Source organism: Micropterus salmoides, unplaced genomic scaffold (genome assembly GCF_014851395.1).
Source record: "Micropterus salmoides isolate LMB-PRFRI ecotype aquatic unplaced genomic scaffold, ASM1485139v1 Ms_hic_scaffold_22, whole genome shotgun sequence".
In the NCBI taxonomy this organism is placed as follows: Eukaryota; Metazoa; Chordata; class Actinopteri; order Centrarchiformes; family Centrarchidae; genus Micropterus; species Micropterus salmoides.
In genome coordinates this window covers 956,543-974,842 of record NW_024041373.1, presented here as the reverse complement: position 1 = coordinate 974,842, position 18,300 = coordinate 956,543, and the positions used below count along the sequence as shown (strand labels likewise).

The 18,300-nt window shown below is 41.8% G+C and overlaps 2 protein-coding genes across 4 annotated transcripts; one reads left to right on the top strand and one right to left on the bottom strand.

Moving 5' to 3' along the window:
• Positions 1–398: 398 nt before the first annotated feature.
• tk2 (thymidine kinase 2) lies at positions 399–6,342 on the top strand. 3 transcript variants are annotated; one of them, XM_038737237.1, is made up of 10 exons: positions 399–602; positions 1,575–1,687; positions 1,788–1,862; positions 2,275–2,328; positions 2,661–2,750; positions 2,890–2,963; positions 3,472–3,560; positions 4,722–4,801; positions 4,977–5,057; positions 5,574–6,342. In XM_038737237.1, the coding sequence occupies exons 2-10, from the start codon at positions 1,634–1,636 to the stop codon at positions 5,658–5,660; spliced, it is 684 nt and encodes a 227-aa protein (XP_038593165.1). In that variant the 5' UTR covers positions 399–602; positions 1,575–1,633; the 3' UTR covers positions 5,661–6,342. The 3 variants fall into 3 exon arrangements, with proteins under 3 accessions (XP_038593165.1, XP_038593164.1, XP_038593166.1); XM_038737236.1 differs by having other exon boundaries at positions 401–602; positions 1,653–1,687; XM_038737238.1 differs by lacking the exon at positions 399–602 and adding an exon at positions 1,059–1,275.
• A 1,457-nt stretch (positions 6,343–7,799) lies between these two features.
• Positions 7,800–18,188, bottom strand: LOC119917121 (spermatogenesis-associated protein 2). The gene is made up of 6 exons (XM_038737235.1): positions 17,731–18,188; positions 15,913–16,022; positions 15,225–15,351; positions 14,544–14,663; positions 11,416–11,983; positions 7,800–10,331 (listed from the first exon to the last, which is right to left on the bottom strand). The coding sequence occupies exons 1-6, from the start codon at positions 18,064–18,066 to the stop codon at positions 9,922–9,924; spliced, it is 1,671 nt and encodes a 556-aa protein (XP_038593163.1). The 5' UTR covers positions 18,067–18,188; the 3' UTR covers positions 7,800–9,921.
• Positions 18,189–18,300: the final 112 nt, after the last annotated feature.

Genomic DNA, 18,300 nt, shown 5'->3' with positions numbered 1-18,300 from the left:
TTTCTGAGGCTTCGTCCTTTTGTTCTGTCTGGCTGTGTTTGTGTTTCTGCCTGCTGAATTCAGGTCTCTCTGGATTTTGATGAGATGACCTGATTAAATAAAGGTGGCATATATAAAAAGAGGGAAAATCCTGTGGAGGAATGGTGTTCATCCCCCCAGAGTTTCACAGACTTGGCCAGAAGCCCTGAAGCTGTTCTGGAGGCTCGTGCTGGCCTGACTCCACTCTTAGATACTTTCCTGACACTTGTTGTATCTGTAGGTCTACATATGGTTGTAGTATTTAAAAACTACTAGCAAACAGCTGATTAGTGCAATGCCTGTACACAGTAGATGGCGGTGTGCGCCTGTGTAATGCTTCTTCATGGAACTCGAAGAAGAAACCGCGCTTCTTCCTGTTGGTAACGCGCAGGTCTAACAGCGTATGTGCTGCGCGATGTCGCAAGCTGGTGGTCGCGTGGCGGTACTGTTCAGGTGTGTTGCGGCTCCGTCATCATGCCGTGTTTTTAGATGCAGTAGAGAGACGAGGTTACCTGCTGGGGACTATGGGAGACTGATCCAGAGCAGAGCGCGCAGCGGCACGCAGCACGCCAGCAGCGTCGCAGGTCAGTGGCGTTGTCTTTGTGTGCGCGCTGTCCAGCACGGCGAGGTGTTAGACAGCAGCGGCCCTTTGCTCGCTAACATTTGAGAATGCTCTTTATGCCCGCAAGACGCTGCAGGTGAGTCCCTGTTGTTGCAGGCTGTGAGGATGGCGCAGTGGCTAAGACACGTGCCCTTGCTGGGAGAGACCGAGGTTCAATTCCCCCACAGTGTGACACATGTTTCCCTGCAAGCGAGACACTTAGTTGCTCCTGAAATAACTGTAAGCCGTTTTGGATAAAAGCGTCAGTAAATGAGTATGACGTCATATCCGAAGCGGCCTCCTGTAGAAACCATAGAGGCTTTATTTCTCCTTGCGCGAGGAGCAGGGAGTCCGGTTCATCTTAAAATGAAGGATTTGCGACTGCCCTTAATAATCAATTTTTTTTACTGTACTCATCAACTTCTTTAAAACAATATTTATTATTACTCAAAACAGCTTCCCTTCCAATCTGACTTCAGCGGGGTTTTGTTTTCAGTTCCTGATTTGTGTTGCCTTTCTCAAAAAACGAAAGAGAGCAGCCCTAACGCTAGATAGTAACCAGCCAGTGTGCAACAGAGATGTGCCTGTTCATCACTGCACCTCCAATCAGACAGTCTTGTCCTCCTCTTTGTCTTAACTCCTCTACAGTGCAGCCAGTGAGTATCATGATTGATTCTTTTGTCTCTGTGTTTCAGCAAGTTGGACATGAAATGACTAGTGTGGCGCTGAGGTGCCAGCTGTAGTTCAGGGTTCTTTACATCCAGACTGGGATGCAGAGAAAGGGCTCTGACTTTTACATGGTTCATGGGATTGTAGATGTATACTCTCTCATGCTATAGCTCTCAGATTGAGGCACTTTAAGCCCATATGCGTTGTTTCATTTCCAATCCAGTGTCCTGGATTACAGAACCTGTCGTGCGTTGTAACATCTTTCTGTCCCCTGACCTCGCTGTAGCTTACTGACCCGAGAGAGGCCAGCGCTGGGAGTTGTAGGAAGTGAAGTCCTGTCTCACTATGTTGTCTTCCTCCCAAGGGAAGCTGCTGCAGAATGGAGAGAACAAGAAAGTGGTGAGTCTCCACCGTATGTTCTGTAAACTGAGATATCATTTTCTCTGCGTTCCCTCATACACGTACCTGTTAACTTCTGTCTCTCTGTCACTGTTTTCAGATCTGCATTGAGGGGAACATCGCCAGCGGAAAGACGACATGTCTGTCATATTTCAGTGAAACGAGCAACATAGAGGTACGACAAAGCAAAGTTGTGTTGATTTGAGTGCATGTGCTCCCACTAGGAAGTACCATTCTAGTTGTTACACAAATTGGCCTGAGTTGTAAGATGCCTCCCATTTGACATGAGGGTGAAGGTTAGGCTTTGGATTGGAAAGTTTTTATGGTAGAAAATAGGTTTTAGAGTAGCTTTATCTTTCCTCCTTTTCCTTAGTACTTTGAAACCCACTCCCTCCTTCGAAACTAGGGCGGTCAAAAAAGATGGAAAGTCAAAGATAAATGAAACTGAGTGTGCACTCAGTTTCATTTATCTTCATGTGTTTCAGAACAGGTAGTTGTCAGCGGTTTTTCTGCTGAGTCAAAACAACCCCAGACATCGTAAGTGCTCACTAACATGTTATTCCTCTCTCCTCTATTGTTTGCTTCAGGTCCTTACAGAACCGGTCTCTAAATGGAGGAATGTCCGTGGACACAACCCTCTGGTACTGTACATGACACTGTTATCTTTGTGTCATTGCACTGACCTGAAATCAGACTTTTTCTTAAATCAACTACATGTATTTATAGGACAATTTCTGAGAGCATGAAGGTTTTAAATAAAACAAGTGTGAAGACCTACTAGAGGCCTCAAGGGTCTGTAGTAGGTCTGTACTGTATGATGTGAAATATAGTCTAATTAACTTCAAAAATAAGGGTCCATCCTCTGGGGACCTTGATTATCCAGATCAAACCTTGTGGAAATGTGTCCTATGCTTTGTCCAGTAGTCGTAGTTGGATTGATTCCCTGTACGTCTGCCATTTTCTGTCCCCGCAGGCTCTGATGTACCAGGATCCTGAGCGCTGGGGCATCACGCTGCAGACCTATGTTCAACTCACCATGCTGGATAGACACCTGTCACCCATAGTAAGTGTACTCTTCACGAGAAAAGCACCCATTTTACTGCATACTAATTAATATACGCTGTGTCGGCCCGCAGTGATGCAAACACACTGCCTCATCGGGAAGTCAGCTGTATATTCTAAAGGTTTCTTGTTGGTTCCAGTCAGCTCCTGTCAGGATGATGGAGAGGTCCATCTTCAGTGCCAAGTACATCTTTGTGGAGAATCTCTTCAAAAGGTACTGTTATCTGTGGAAACTCCAGCTCATGGATCAGACAAAGAAACTAGATTAAAAAATCCATACATCAAACAGTTTCAGTTAAACTCTCATGCTGGTTTGAGGGATTCTGTTGCATAACAGTTCAAGCTCTTAGTCTACATGTAGTACCTGTTGAAGCTGGGACACAGTGGGGATAGGTGATATGCATTGATTATAGATAAAATAGCCAGGCTGAATGTTTGTTTTATTGGTTTATAAAGTGAAGTAAATACCTGACAAATGAAGGTACAACAGCGTGGTAAATCCAATATTACCATAAACCACTGCTGGTTGATTTGCAGCGTTCCCAAAATTGACCTAATACACGCACAAATAATAGCAATATTTTATCATCATAAACAGAACATCTGTGATGTGATTCAGATCATCGTGCTTTATACTGTCACACTGCATTCCCCGACAGCATACGGACAGGGTACATGCTCATGTTCTGTTGGTGGAGTTTTTTGTTTTGTTTTTCCTTCAGTGGGAAAATGCCAGAGGTGGACTACGCTGTCCTCAGCGAGTGGTTTGATTGGATCACAACAAACATTTCCGTTCCTGTTGATCTGATTGGTGAGAATGCACAAACACAGAAATACAATACAGCTGTAGTGTTTTTATTTCCGACAGACAGTCATAGAGCCATTGAGAATGCAATTAAATGATACTATGGAGATGATTTGCTGATGACTAAAATCCATCTGTATGGTAGAGCGTGGCCGTGATGAAGATCAGCTTTTTCTTGTGACACCTGCTGAAATCATCAAATAATTTATTTATATTGAAGTTACCTATAACAGTAAATCACACTGTCATATCAGCAACAGGGAGGTGAAACACACTTTCAGTGAATACTGATTTCCCTAGTCTGTATTTTATGTTGCCTTCATTGGTAGACTGTGATATCATAGAGTGCCAAATTGTTTGTGCAGGAGTCTCAGAGTCAGTCTGATTCTACTGGAGGATTGACACTGTCTGCATGCCTACCCTCATTTCAAAAGAAAGACATGATGAGTGCTTATAGGGGCGGCTGTGGCTCAGGAGGTAGAGCAGGTTGGCCGTTAATCGGAAGGTCGGCAGTTCAGTCTTGCCCAAGGACACTTCGACACGCAACCACGGCAGTTCAGTCTTGCCCAGGGACACTTCGACACGCAACCAGGGGTGGTTGCGTGTCGAAGTGTCCTTGGGCAAGATACTGAATCCGCCAGTGTATGAATGTGTGTGAATGTTCGTTTCTGTCTGAGCTTAGGCTCAGTGTGTGAATGGTGAATGCAAATGTCAAATACAAATATGGAGCATTTCCATACGGAGCATTTATAGGCATCCTATCTCAGACTGCTCTGTGTGATGCAAATGGGTAACATGAGATACAGTACGTGCAAGTACACTTAAGTTTACTTACTCAGAATATTTTACAGTGTTCAAATAGACTGTATCTATTATATTCAACTGACAGAAGTTGCAACCTTTTAGCACTCCAAATCATAGAGCAGGTCTTCATCCACAGAACATGCCATCGGTACCATTAGCACTTTGAGATTTCATTGAAATGTAAAATGCATTATAAATAAAATTTACCATAGAACCAAGTCCAGTCCTATAAAAATAAACCCTTTTTATACATTTAATCTAAGTACTGTTTGGGTACTGTCATTGTTTATCTGTGCTTTGCTGCAAGCTGAATTCCCCCAGTGGGACAGTAAACTGAACTGTGGCTGTTTCCTCTGTCTCCAGTCTACCTGCAGACGTCTCCTCAGACCTGCCACGACAGGTTAAAGGAAAGATGCAGAGAGGAGGAGAAAGTCATTCCATTGGTGAGGATGCAGACTCAAACATAGGGTTTCACTTGACATAACAGACAAAGTTCATATCAATTCATGGGTTTATAGAGGATTGTGAAGATGAAATTTTCTGAATTGGTCAGCAATGTGCTATCTCAAATGAGATCTCAAGCCTGTGTGTGTGCACGTGTGTGCCCCCCCCTCCCAGGAGTATCTGGAGTCCATCCACCAGCTGTATGAGGACTGGCTCATCAAGCGTACCTCCTCCCCTCTTCCTGCTCCTGTTCTGGTGAGTGAATATTCACATCCAGCCAAGTCTGTGCTTTGGTTTGTGTAGGTATTATATAGTATCTCACAAAAGTGAGTACACCCCTCACATTTCTGTAAATATTTGATGAACTTTTCATGTGACAACACTGAAGAAATGACACTTTGCTACAATGTAACGTAGTGAGTGTGCAGCTTGTATAACAGTGTAAATTTGCTGTCCCCTCAAAATAACACATCACACAGCCGTTAATGTCTAAACCGCTGTGGTTTAGACATTAAAGGTGTTGTCACATGAAAAGATAGAATCAGATATTTACAAAAATGTGAGGGGTGTACTCACTTTTGTGAGATACTGTACATAAAGCAGCATGTGTGTCTGGTAGTTTCAGGTAACCATACAGATGGCCCTTACACTGACTCATGCCTCCTGTCTTTGTCTGATGTTATTACATGTCTAGGTGTCATAGTGATTATGATCCATTTCTAATAGTTAAATAGAAAAAAACCCTTTGTGTGTGTGTGTGTGTGTGTGCAGGTGATTCCTGCAGACCATGACCTCCAGAAGATGCTGCACCAGTATGAAGAAAACCGCGACAAGATTCTAGCAGCTAGCTACCTCTGATACACAAACACAGTCAAACACATCCCTGCATGGAGACTGGAGATCGAATAATGCTGTTCACAGCCATTGTTACACAGCTCATCTGTTACATTTCCACAACCAACTAGATGTCCGAGATTCTGATTTCAATTTTTAGCAATTTTTCAACTCATCTCTCTACATGGGATAACTGTCCTGACCACAAATGTAGATTAAAGGTATTCAAACCTACAGGGTGAAGAAGCTCCAGAAACACGTTTGCCACTTATTATCAGCTTTTCATTGAATTAAAGGAATTTCCAAATGTCTCTCCACAGACACAGTCATTGAGACTGTGATGTTTAGCTGATTTATTCTACTATGTGTGTAGCTTCTTGTTAGTCTGCTTTTTTTATCACCATGTAGTGTAATGCACTGGAAGTTTATCCCCAGAACTTAGATTTTGCTGTCACCCAGGTGTAATGTGTTTGGATTTAAAACCTCAATGAGCCAGATCACAGGATGTGGTCAAATCAGATTATCTGCTACAGAAAAAAACCCACATGTATACTGTAAAGTGATTAATTGATTTTGGGACCTGATTGAGACTGTGTAGTGTTCAAATGTTTGTAATTCCTTTAATGAAGCAACCTTTGCTCTTTGTTTTACACATTTTGCTATATTAGAAAGTAAATAAAAAAATAATAAATAATCATAATTAAGATTTTAAGATCTTCTGTGTTCAGATATGTTAGTTGGGAGTTGGTGCTTCTCATGAAACAGGTATTGTGGGGTAAGTTTCAGCACATGATTACTTATCGTTAAGCAACGTAACATGACAAATACTACTGCTAGATAAATGGGAAACCTTTCTAAAACATACACTATTGTTCTTAACCACTTTCAAGATCTGGTATAACAAGAATATATTGCGACAGTTTTTTTTTATTTTAAGTGCAGTTTTTAATCCCTGCAGTAATTTGGCTAATTGCTAATTTGTTACAAATGCCTCAAACTTGCACCCCTAAAACACACAATATCAACTAAGGCAGATCTGTGTTATTACCCATCTTTCTTGTAGAGGGGCCCAGTGTCATACTGCTCACATGGTTCATAATACAGAATAAAGTGGTGTTCAAAGTACCATAAACTAATTTACATGCAGAAAACCCTGTGCAGGCAGTATTATTGGCAAGCTAATGATAGCGGCCCAACAGGACCCAGGGGCCTTCTAATTGGTTAATCTGAATGACCTGCCCACCTTGTTCTTGGTCATTTTGCATGTTTTTGCATGTGTGGACATTTTGAGTTAAACTAGTTTTTTCTTGCTGGAGATGAAGAGAGGCTGTCTACATGCTCCCCCACAGATATTCAAAGCCCTAAACCTGGTACACAAATTATTAAAAGGAACTTGTCAAAAGAAACCTTTGATGCAGGTGTAGTTTTCTTCAGGCACAAGTGCAACAAGGCTTGTAGGTGCACAGAGTAACGTATACATAGCAAATTATTGTCTTCCAGAGAGAGAAAGGGAAGGATTGAGATATAGAGAGACAAAATAAATGCTTAGTCACTCCAAGCCTGTTTATTTATCCATGGGGACGTGATCTGTGGGGCTCATTTCAGCCAAGAAATGAGTTTCTCATGAAAAAATCTTAAAATTATGTCCATTGAGAATAAGTCCATTGGCAGATAGGTTGTTCCTTTTGTTAATTCTACTTGGCATGTTGAACACAAGTCACATTTGTAATTACTGATGATCCATTTCAGGCTTATTGTTATGAATGCTGTGTCACTGCTGTGGTTAATGTTACCTGTACTTAATCGCCTTATATAGCCCCACACACTTTACTCACTTTCTCTATGTGATATAAATATTTGAATTCTAATGTTGTGATTTTTTAAATATTCCATATTGTGAGACCCTATGGCTCAAAATTAGAACCGCTGTGAGTGATAACATGGACCACATCTACTATTATACATTAGCACTTCCTCCATTTTAGAAAACACATCTAAACCACTAGGCACACCTAGCTGATGTTGGACCATGGACTCTGATATTATTAACGGTGCCCTGTAAAGCTTTCTTGTAAACAAAGTTTCTCTTTACATTCAGCCTTACTCACCAAGAGTATATTCTTGAGCTCCAATAGTGTTGAATGCATTTCTTTTCTGAAAACATTTGCAAACAGTTTTTGTTTATTGAGAAAATAAACTTATAAGGCCATTAAGGTGTTGAATGGTTTGTGGTGGGTGCTGACTACTTGAGGTCGGCTTGATGTTCTTACAGTCCATCCAGGTGAGAGTCCCTCTGGTACATGGCTGGGCTGTGACATGTAGTTAGAAGCTCAGAAAACTACCAAATGCACATTTGGGCTTTGATTATTTTGTTACATATATATTGTTCCCATGAACAAATATTTGATTGAAGGCTCTGGTGCTTTTGGCCAGGAGATCAGTATCAATGAAAAGAGTAAAGCCTGCACGCTAACTCCAGACCACACATTTATTTTATTAGGCTGGAATGTTTTGATCCCCATCAGACTTTTATTTCAGGCTTAGGATGACCCGATGATCATACAACTGGGACTGAAACCATTTAAATAACAACTAAGGATCAAAACCCAGACCTTGCTGTGAGGCCACGGTGCTCTCCACTGTTCCACCGTTAGAATAAGACAATGACAAAGGCCGACCTTTCACACCAAAACTTTGAAGACAGAAGAAATTATGTTATTTCATAAAAATAATGGCAGAAGTTTTCTTAGAACTTACATTGGAACCCCAACCCTAACCCAAACCCCTGTGACAACCATACTTCAAACAGTATCTAGGCTTAATTTGCAATATTGATATTCTATCTATATACATATCTTCCTGAGTGGACTGAAACATCCTGTTCAGCAGTAGGTTTCAAATTACATAAGTGATGTAAATGACTGAATTGAACTGATGATGAACTGATGAATTTATTTTCATCCTTTGATTCACGATAGCATGATGATTAATGAAATCAACAACTAAACCAAGCATCTGAGCTGTAATTAATCTACAGTAAGGCCAAAGGCATGAGCAATAATCAGGTTTCCAGAGCATGAGTGGACGTACAGGCCAATGTGTTGAGGGGGTGAGAGGAATTCACTAAATTTGAGGAAGCAACTTGGTTTCTGTTGCTATTTTTATAGCAGTTTGTTTTTCACTTTTTGGAAAATTCAAACTGAGAGGACAGCAAAGTGTTGGATATGACCTGAACAGACATTTTAAGTAGCATAAGGCTTCTGATCTGCTGCTCAGTCAGCGTCGTGAATTGTTTAAACAAGGCAAATTCTGATTCACAATTTTAATTAACAGCTGCAGCCTGCTATTACTCTCCAATTAACGGACAGGTGTTTTAATACACAGACTAACATTAAACATGTGCACTGTACTCAGTGATGTACTACATATAAATATACCTGCAATTTATATAATACAATTAAGATTAATTCTCAGTCTGAGATATTTCTGACAGATTCCATATTACAGAAGTGTCAAAAAAACTGACAAAGCAGCTGCAAAGCCTTCATACCAATATTAACAGGCATTTCAGCTACACTATATTATAGTATACAAAAGTACTGGGACACCTACATTACTTTTATGACATCCCATTCTAAATCCATAGGCATTCATATGGACCTGGTCCCCCCTTTGCAGCTATAACAGCTTCCACTCTTCTGTGAAGGCTTTCTACAAGATGGTGGAGTGTGCTAGTGGGAATTTTTGCCCAAGAAGAACATTTGTTAGGTCAGAGAGTGATGTTTGACGAGAGGGCCTGGCTTCCAATCTCCGTTCTAGTTCACCCCAAAGGTGTTGGATAGGTTTGAGCTCAGGGCTCTGTGCAGGCCACTCAAGTTCTTCCACAACAAATTGGGGAAACCATTTCTTTCTGGAGCCGGCTTTGTGCACAGGTGCATCGTCACACTGAAACAGTACTGTCCCAGGACTTTTGTCCATATAGTGTAATTGAACTGGACTTCTGCACTGTCTTCTATCTGGTTTCACAGACTATTTATATGGATAGACAACAGGAGTTGCAATAAAGGTAACCGTCCTAGAATACTTTGTGAACACTCCCAAGTCAGAATAATGGGAGGTTTGAATGCAACTTAACAGCCAAATATGGGAAACAAACTGTGCACCCAAAGCTGCTGAATCAATTCCTGAGAGCTGTTCAAAATTGGCTTACAGACCGACCCAGCTGTATGCTCAGTAGTTTTGTCATTATACATCACAGTAGATGTAAATGAACCCGGAGAGCACTTTATTTCTTGTGATTATCGATTATAACAAAGCTCTGTGCCAGCTGTTCCTCCTCTCTTCGGACGGTATCTTCTTCCAGCTGCCCTGCGCTGCCTCCCTCTTTACAGCTCTGACAGTCTGCTGAGCCGACGGTCGGCAGTGAGGGCTGGCCCACAGTGGGCTGCTTCTGCTCTTTTATCACCACAGGATCCTTCTGAGAGGATCTGCTGTGTCTACGGCTCAGCGCTAGACACGTCTCCGTCACCGGCTTCCTCAGGTTCTGCTCTGTGCTCACCTTCCTCTCCTTCTTGGTGTTCTCCTCCCCTCTCTTCACTTCCTCTTCAGTCTCCTGCACACGGAGCTGGCCCATCCTCTCTTCCAACCTTCTCAGCTCCTGCTCCTCGTCCATGGAGCTCAGAGAGGGAGGGTCGCCTTCCAGAAAGTTAAAAAGAGAGTCAGTAATGTAACAACATTGTGAAAAATATGATAACATACTGTGTACCATTTCTCAACCATGAGACATCTTGCTATCTCTGGTTGTCTGAGCATTGTGGATGGTATTTAAATGAAACAAAACACATTTAATTTAGCCAAACAAACTCCGAAACTAACGGAAACCACAATAAAGGATTTTTCTGCAATTCAGTGCACAATCTATGTGAAATATTGTACATATATAGCCTGAAATTATATTCTTTAGATGTGTATATATTGTTTTGAGTTATGTTTTTCACAGTGGATCATAGTCCACACATGTGTGGACAGCTCTGATATATAGCTGGTGAGTGACAGGGAAGATTTATATTGCGTTTTGTAGAACTTATTAGCCCAAACATGACCAAGGCCTCAGAACATGATCACACAGCATCTACTGTGCTGTGCCCTTGATTTAGGCAAGGCAAGTTTATATGTTTAGACAATTCAAAGTGCTTTACATAAAACATAAAAGCAACACAGGTAAATATAAAAAAGACAGAAGAGTCAAATAGAAAATAAAAACAGGTTAATTTACCTAGTATAAGATATATCTTCATAATTTCTCTAATGGATTATGAATAATCAGGGTTTTCACCTTACATTGTTTTGCTTTTTTGTATTCTCATCCCTCACACCGGTTAAACCTGACCTTCTTTATCATGCGATGTTTATTTCCTCTTTTTATGATCGTCACTGTGAATCCAGATTGTTTGCGCTACAATATTGGTAAAAGACAGTTAACACAGCGGAGACAAACGTTCAGCCCTACTCTGCCTGCCTGGACACACCGCGACTCAGACAGTGGACAACTACACTAGAGATTCTACTCGGCCCTCTTAAGACTTGGTCTGACTACTTATGAGAGAGGAGAAACCATTTCAAGTTTCAAAATCAAGAAATACCTGTTTCTAGAAAAAAATGACCCCAAAAACAGGGCAGTAAAAGCTACTAGATAAGGTATTACTGTGTTGTCATTGTAATGATAAGAATCAACATAATTGTTTTGTAGTGAGGGTTCTGGTGCTGCTGTGACAGTTACCTGCTGCAGTCTGCTGTTGTATCCAGGAAGGAGGCTCTGCTGTGGGCTGAGACTCTGCAGGCTTCTGGCCCTGCTCTGCTGTGGATCCAGCTCTCAGTACGATGTGCAGGGAAATGGCCTGAGGACCACTGAGCTCATCATCAGCACTGCTTCCGTCGCTGTTACTGAAGCTGCAGCTGATGGCGGTCCCACCGCTGTTCCTTTTATTACAACCACTGCTTCTGCCATCGTCGCCAAACACTTCTTCAGCTTTGCTGCCATCATTTCTACTGCGGATAGATGTAGCAGTAGCTTTGGTCCCTTTAATACAATCTCTTGTGGGGAGATCAGCAGCCTTCATGTCGTCACTATAGTTAGTAGTGCTGGCAGTGTGAACAGATTTACTGCTGCTGCTCCTGCTGCTGTTTGCTCGGCGAGGTTTGTCCGTGAGCAGAGGACGGCCCCTGAAGGCCAGGTCAGGGTAGGTCAGCTGCATCTCCATAATGGACTGGTCTACACTGGCGCGGTGACAGTGTCGAGGCTTGGGCTGGGGTTTCGCTCCAAGCCTGCGGCTCAAACTTAGAGGTGCCTGAAGAAATAGAACAGAGGGGAGTTCAGTACAGACTGAAGCTGGCTGTTGTTAACCTGGTTCTTCAGTATGTCATGTCAAGCTGTGTTTGTGTGTGTTGCTGATGTATTTTGAAATCTTTTAAACTGCAGTACATTCTACTGATAATCAGCCACATTTTGTCCCCGTCACACATTTCTATAAACCTGCTCATTTTGTGCAGCTGCACTAGTGCCCACAGTCAAAGTGTGTGTTCCAACCGGTGGGACAGCATCCGCAATACTGGGGACCACGGCAGAGTGTTGACAATCCTCAGTTGGTCCAAAATGTAGTTGGACCAAAGCAGGATGTATACCTTTAATTTTTATGATGACTTACAGTGGGTACGGAAAGTATTCAGACCCCTTTAAATTTTTCACTCTTTGTTTCATTGCAGCCATTTTCCATTTTATTTCTCAGTAATGTACACTCAGCACCCCATCTTGACAGAAAAAAAACAGAAATGTAGAAATTTTTGCAAATTTATTAAAAAAGAAAACTGAAATATCACATGGTCATAAGTATTCAGACCCTTTGCTCAGTATTTAGTAGAAGCACCCTTTTGATCCAATACAGCCATGAGTCGTTTTGGGAAAGATGCAACAAGTTTTTCACATCTGGATTTGGGTATCCTCTGCCATTCCTCCTTGCAGATCCTCTCCAGTTCTGTCAGGTTGGATGGTAAACGTTGGTGGACAGCCATTTTCAGGTCTCTCCAGAGATGCTCAATTGGGTTTAAGTCAGGGCTCTGGCTGGGCCATTCAAGAACAGCCACGGAGTTGTTGTGAAGCCACTCCTTCGTTATTTTAGCGGTGTGCTTAGGGTCATTGTCTTGTTGGAAGGTAAACCTTCGGCCCAGTCTGAGGTCCAGAGCACTCTGGAAAAGGTTTTCGTCCAGGATATCCCTGTACTTGGCCGCATTCATCTTTCCCTCGATTGCAACCAGTCGTCCTGTCCCTGCAGCTGAAAAACACCCCCACAGCATGATGCTGCCACCACCATGCTTCACTGTTGAGACTGTATTGGACAGGTGATGAGCAGTGCCTGGTTTTCTCCACACATACCGCTTAGAATTAAGGCCAAAAAGTTCTATCTTGGTCTCATCAGACCAGAGGATCTTATTTATCACCATCTTGGAGTCCTTCAGGTGTTTTTTAGCAAACTCCATGCGGGCTTTCATGTGTCTTGCACTGAGGAGAGGCTTCCGTCGGGCCACTCTGCCATAAAGCCCCGACTGGTGGATTGCTGCAGTGATGGTTGACTTACTACAACTTTCTCCCATCTCCCGACTGCATCTCTGGAGCTCAGCCACAGTGACCTTTGGGTTCTTCTTTACCTCTCTCACCAAGGCTCTTCTCCCCCGATAGCTCAGTTTGGCCGGACGGCCAGCTCTAGGAAGGGTTCTGGTCGTCCCAAACGTCTTCCATTTGAGGATTATGGAGGCCACTGTGCTCTTAGGAACCTTAAGTGCAGCAGAAATTTTTTTGTAACCTTGGCCAGATCTGTGCCTTGCCACAATTCTGTCTCTGAGCTCTTCAGGCAGTTCCTTTGACCTCATGATTCTCATTTGCTCTGACATGCACTGTGAGCTGTAAGGTCTTATATAGACAGGTGTGTGGCTTTCCTAATCAAGTCCAATCAGTATAATCAAACACAGCTGGACTCAAATGAAGGTGTAGAACCATCTCAAGGATGATCAGAAGAAACAGAAACAGCACCTGAGTTAAATATGAGTGTCACGGCAAAGGGTCTGAATACTTATGACCATGTGATATTTCAGTTTTTCTTTTTTAATAAATTTGCAATAATTTCTACATTTCTGTTTTTTTCTGTCAAGATGGGGTGCTGAGTGTACATTACTGAGAAATAAAATGAACTTTTTTGATTTTTGGAAAATGAAACAAAGAGTGAAAAATTTAAAGGGGTCTGAATACTTTCCGTACCCACTGTAGCATCATGCCAACCTGTTTGCACTTGACTCAAGTCAAGTTTTGTGTGTATGTGTGGGAGATATGCTAAATTAATAGTCTTATACCAAAGGTAATGAGAAATACAATAATAATTTAAAAGTGCTGTTTGTGGGGGTTTTTTTTGGTCCCACAGACTAACAGAGAAAACACTAGAGCACCAGAAAGCTGAGGAGATGGCAGGTGGCTGAGGAGGAGAATCAAAGCGGTTCAGGCACCACAACAACCCGAGATGGTAGTGTAAAGAGAGGCGTGAGCTGGACTGGTATGTGGCTGACAGATCTAGTTTTTCTAGTAGCTGTAGGCCTAGTTTTAGGTCTTTGTTCATACAAATGGTATTGTGACAGTCTGACGTAGAAAATTCCAAGGCGCACATGCATCTGTATGTGTGTGTGTTAACTTGAATGAGCGTGACTGAGAGTTGAGTTGGGACTGTAAAATAAGTGTGAGTAGCATATAGGAAAACAGCTGCTCCGTTAAGTTCTCATGGCAGGAGGGTTTGATATTTCTTCCTCTCTGGTCCCACTTATTTGAAGTCAGCTCTTTACTTTCTTTTCCTCTGCACTACAGCTTACCTTATGTCTATCTGCCTCTCCCTTCTTCTCCTCTTCCTTTTGTGCTATTGTTGTCTTCGGTTCTGTAGGTTCCTCCAGTTTTGTAGGCCCCGCTCTCCTCTGGAGAACCTCCAGCCACTCCTGCAGGGTATGATCACAACTGTCACATGGAAGCCATGGAATGAGAACAAATTACTGAGCTCTGACCATGTCCTATGGCTGCCAACCATTTGCATACACATATTTATTGGGTAGATGGCAGGGAGACAGTCAGGATCACTATCAGTATGGTATGTTTGTATTCTGTATTCCAACACTTTCTTTTTCGAAAAGTCTTCTGTCATAGTTGTACTTGGATTCTGCTAATTGTAGCCTAGAACTATATTCTTCCTTTAATTTCCTTTTATTGCAATCTTCTGGTTTTGTCTCATCATGACGCACATTACTTTCTTTGTTTGCATCTCTTTTAAAGCCACTTTGTGTACGACTGACTGCACCCCTTTTCGTCAAGATTATTTTATATTTCGACAAACAAAAACAGATGCCATCAGAATCACTGGATAGATGCTTTGATCAGAAATTCCTGCAGTGGCTTTGAATAAAGCAGAACACTACATACTTTACTGTAGTATAATCAGCTGCTGATTGATTGGACAATGATATGGCAGATATGAAACATGGTTGGATTGTTTCTGATCTTACCTGAGGTCCCAGCTGATCCTTCTCCAGGAGCTCCAGGAGGTGGTAACATTCGACCCTGGCCAGCAGCAGCTCAAAGCCCACCAGCATGGCTCTGTCTGGGTTAGCATCCTCACTGAGTCTGTACTCACTGAAATACATCAAACAGTAAAGAGGAGAACTGAGGAGAACAAGCGAAAAGTTAAAAAAAAGTTATGAGAAGAGCAGACCAAGTGCCCCTTTTACAGACCACAGAATCTGCCTTGAATCCAGCATGTTGGTGCTTCAAGATTCACACTCTGGTTTGTTAAAGCAACCCCAAACCCCTGAAGTTCTCCCAGCTCACGGCTGACATCAACACAGTTCACAGTTAAGTTCCCAAATTTGAGATTCTGTGGTAACATTAGGTGCTGTAAGAAAATCAAGGAGTGGCCCTTCAAGGACATGATCAAGTCAGTGGTTTGAACACATTTCACAATCAGATTGAGATTTTGTCCCTTAGAGAAACGATATGAAAGTAAGTGAGACTCGTTGTCTCTGAGGTGCCATTCTCTTGCCATTCTTTGGACATTTTAAGTCTCACTTACTTGACTGAAGTTAAGGCCTATTACACTGTTTCTCCTGGCATTCAGACACCCTAGCAGCTGTAAGTAGGGGCCTTGCTGCATTTACTGTCACTCTTGTTCTGGTTCTTCTCGTCCCCGTTCCCTACCTTTGAGGAGTTTCAGCATGGGGCAGGTAGCCAATAGAGGCCAGGACTGACTGAATGGTAGAACTGCTGAGAACTGGCAGGAGACAGTAAACAAATGGGCCTGTAAAAGTCTGAAAGAGACACAGAAATACATCTCATATGTTACTACATAAAGAAATATATTTATTTAAAGGATTTATTTGTTTGAATTTGTACTGAATAGTCACAGGTTCAAATGAGTACTTCATTCCCACTTTAACATGTTGGGACTTTTTTTCACTTTCATAGCTGTATTTTTTCTGAATATTGTTGTATTATTGTATGTATACATTCACAGCAAAGTGGTAGTGTCTGTCGTTATGGCTGTTTTTGTAAATCAAAAATGATCTTAATAGGATCATAACATATTTTTCATTTTCAAAAACAAGATGTACAGAATGAATGTATATTTTATATTTACTTCTATCACAGTGATAAGACGAATGGTTTTGTTCTAAAATGATGTAGCCTTGGATTCTGGCCCCAATTGTTACAAAAATGAACAGGGCTTTTATAGACCTGTCAAAAATTCATATTCTAAACTTTAGTTTCTCATAGCCAGGAGAGAAGTTTTCAGAGCCTTTACTGCAGTAAAAGCACTAATATCACTCTGTTAAAGTACTACTTTATTAAACTGTTTGGTAGTTAACTTGTCACATCTTAATTTATAAAGTAACTAACTAGTAACTATAGCTATCAAAGTAAAAAGTATGTGTTATGTGGGCTTTAATCTTATCTGTGATAGTCAGTTATCTGTGATAGTGAGTTATCTGTGATAGTGAGTTAATCAGATTGGGATTGCTGTGGGCGTCAGAAACCTGACTTTATCTCCACAGATGAATCTTGGTTTTCCTAATTTCACTCTGAAGTGTAGTGCGGTAGAAGCAGTCAGATGTGTCATAAAATGAAAAGAGTAAAGTACAGATACCTCAAGCATGTAAAGTACTAGAGTAAATGTACTTTCACTTTATTTTCCACCACTGCTCATTAGATGCGTACTGTGCAGTTAAATCACTTTTTCTACCACATCCTGCGCAGTAACAGGAACTGGAACAACTTATAAAACCACCTGGAAACTTTACAGGAGTTTCGTTCCACAATAAAATTATGTGCAATAGGAGACTTTGGTTAATCATTCTGAAAATGATTTCTTAGCTGTTACACAAGTTAATGACTTGATTTGAGAGCATATGCCAATTAAATAGTAAAAGCTGGAGCAAGTGTAGAGATGTCTGTTAGTCAAGAGGGACACACACAATTACCAGCTGAAGTGCCATGAAATTTGGCCATTAACATTATGGAGTCCAGAATCACATCTTTTAATGTAACCCCTGTACCTGAAAGTTTACCTTTCATACAATTCTTGGATAATGCAACAGGCTGACTGCCATGACATCTACTGAGGTCATCACCGCTCCCCAGAGAAAGATAATTATTTTCATAAATTAACCTGGTCATGCCTAAAGTTGACCTCCTCTGTCCACAGAAATTGTGTTTTAGTATTGTTGTATCTAATTAAACGGGAGCCTCTAATCTTTCAACTGCCTAAAGGAAGCTTTATAAGCAGTTACCATTACAGTAGGCCTGTTTATGACAAATAGTCCTTCAGTATTGTGACAATATTATTCCACAACAGAAATTAATTCAGACTTTAACCCTGAACAACAACACATCATTTGAATTCCAGAGATGAGGTAGGCCTAACTAAAGGTCCTTCATAAGTGGGAAGGGCTGAAGAAAAGACAGACAGATAAGATAAGGGCCAGACAAAGACAGAGGGAGAGAAAGAAAGAAAGACACCTTGACTGCCTTGATTTCCTTCTTCCAGGGATGGAGGAACAGATTGACGCAGAGGGTTTCCAGCAGTTCGGCGGCTTTGATGACAGCAGACAGGAGTTTCCTGTAGTCTGTGCTCGGGGCTCTAGACCCCTCTGTTAGAACCTGGTAGACTGGGAACACTGTGGAAGTCCCTCTAGGTTCTGGTTCCCTAAGCAGATAGTGACCCGCCTTCTTCAGCAGCGAGGCATCGCGGCACGGCCGAACTTCTGTACACAGCTGGTAACAGTTCACATAATCCTCGAAAAGCTCCTGGCGGGATACCTCCGCCTGTTGTCCTGCTCCGACACCGTCCTTCATGACTGTCACACCGACGAACACACAGCTAACCCGGTCAAACTAGAATGAGGAAGTATAGCTGTCAAACATCCTGACGAGGAAGTGAAAGTGAGAGTAGCTCTGCTCGCACTCACACACAAAATAGTATAACGTTTTTGTTTAACACTTGGTATTTATTCAGCATTAAAAGTAAAACTGAGGTTAAACAAATATATGTAAAATAACATTTAGTTTTATCATTTATTTTTGAGTTCG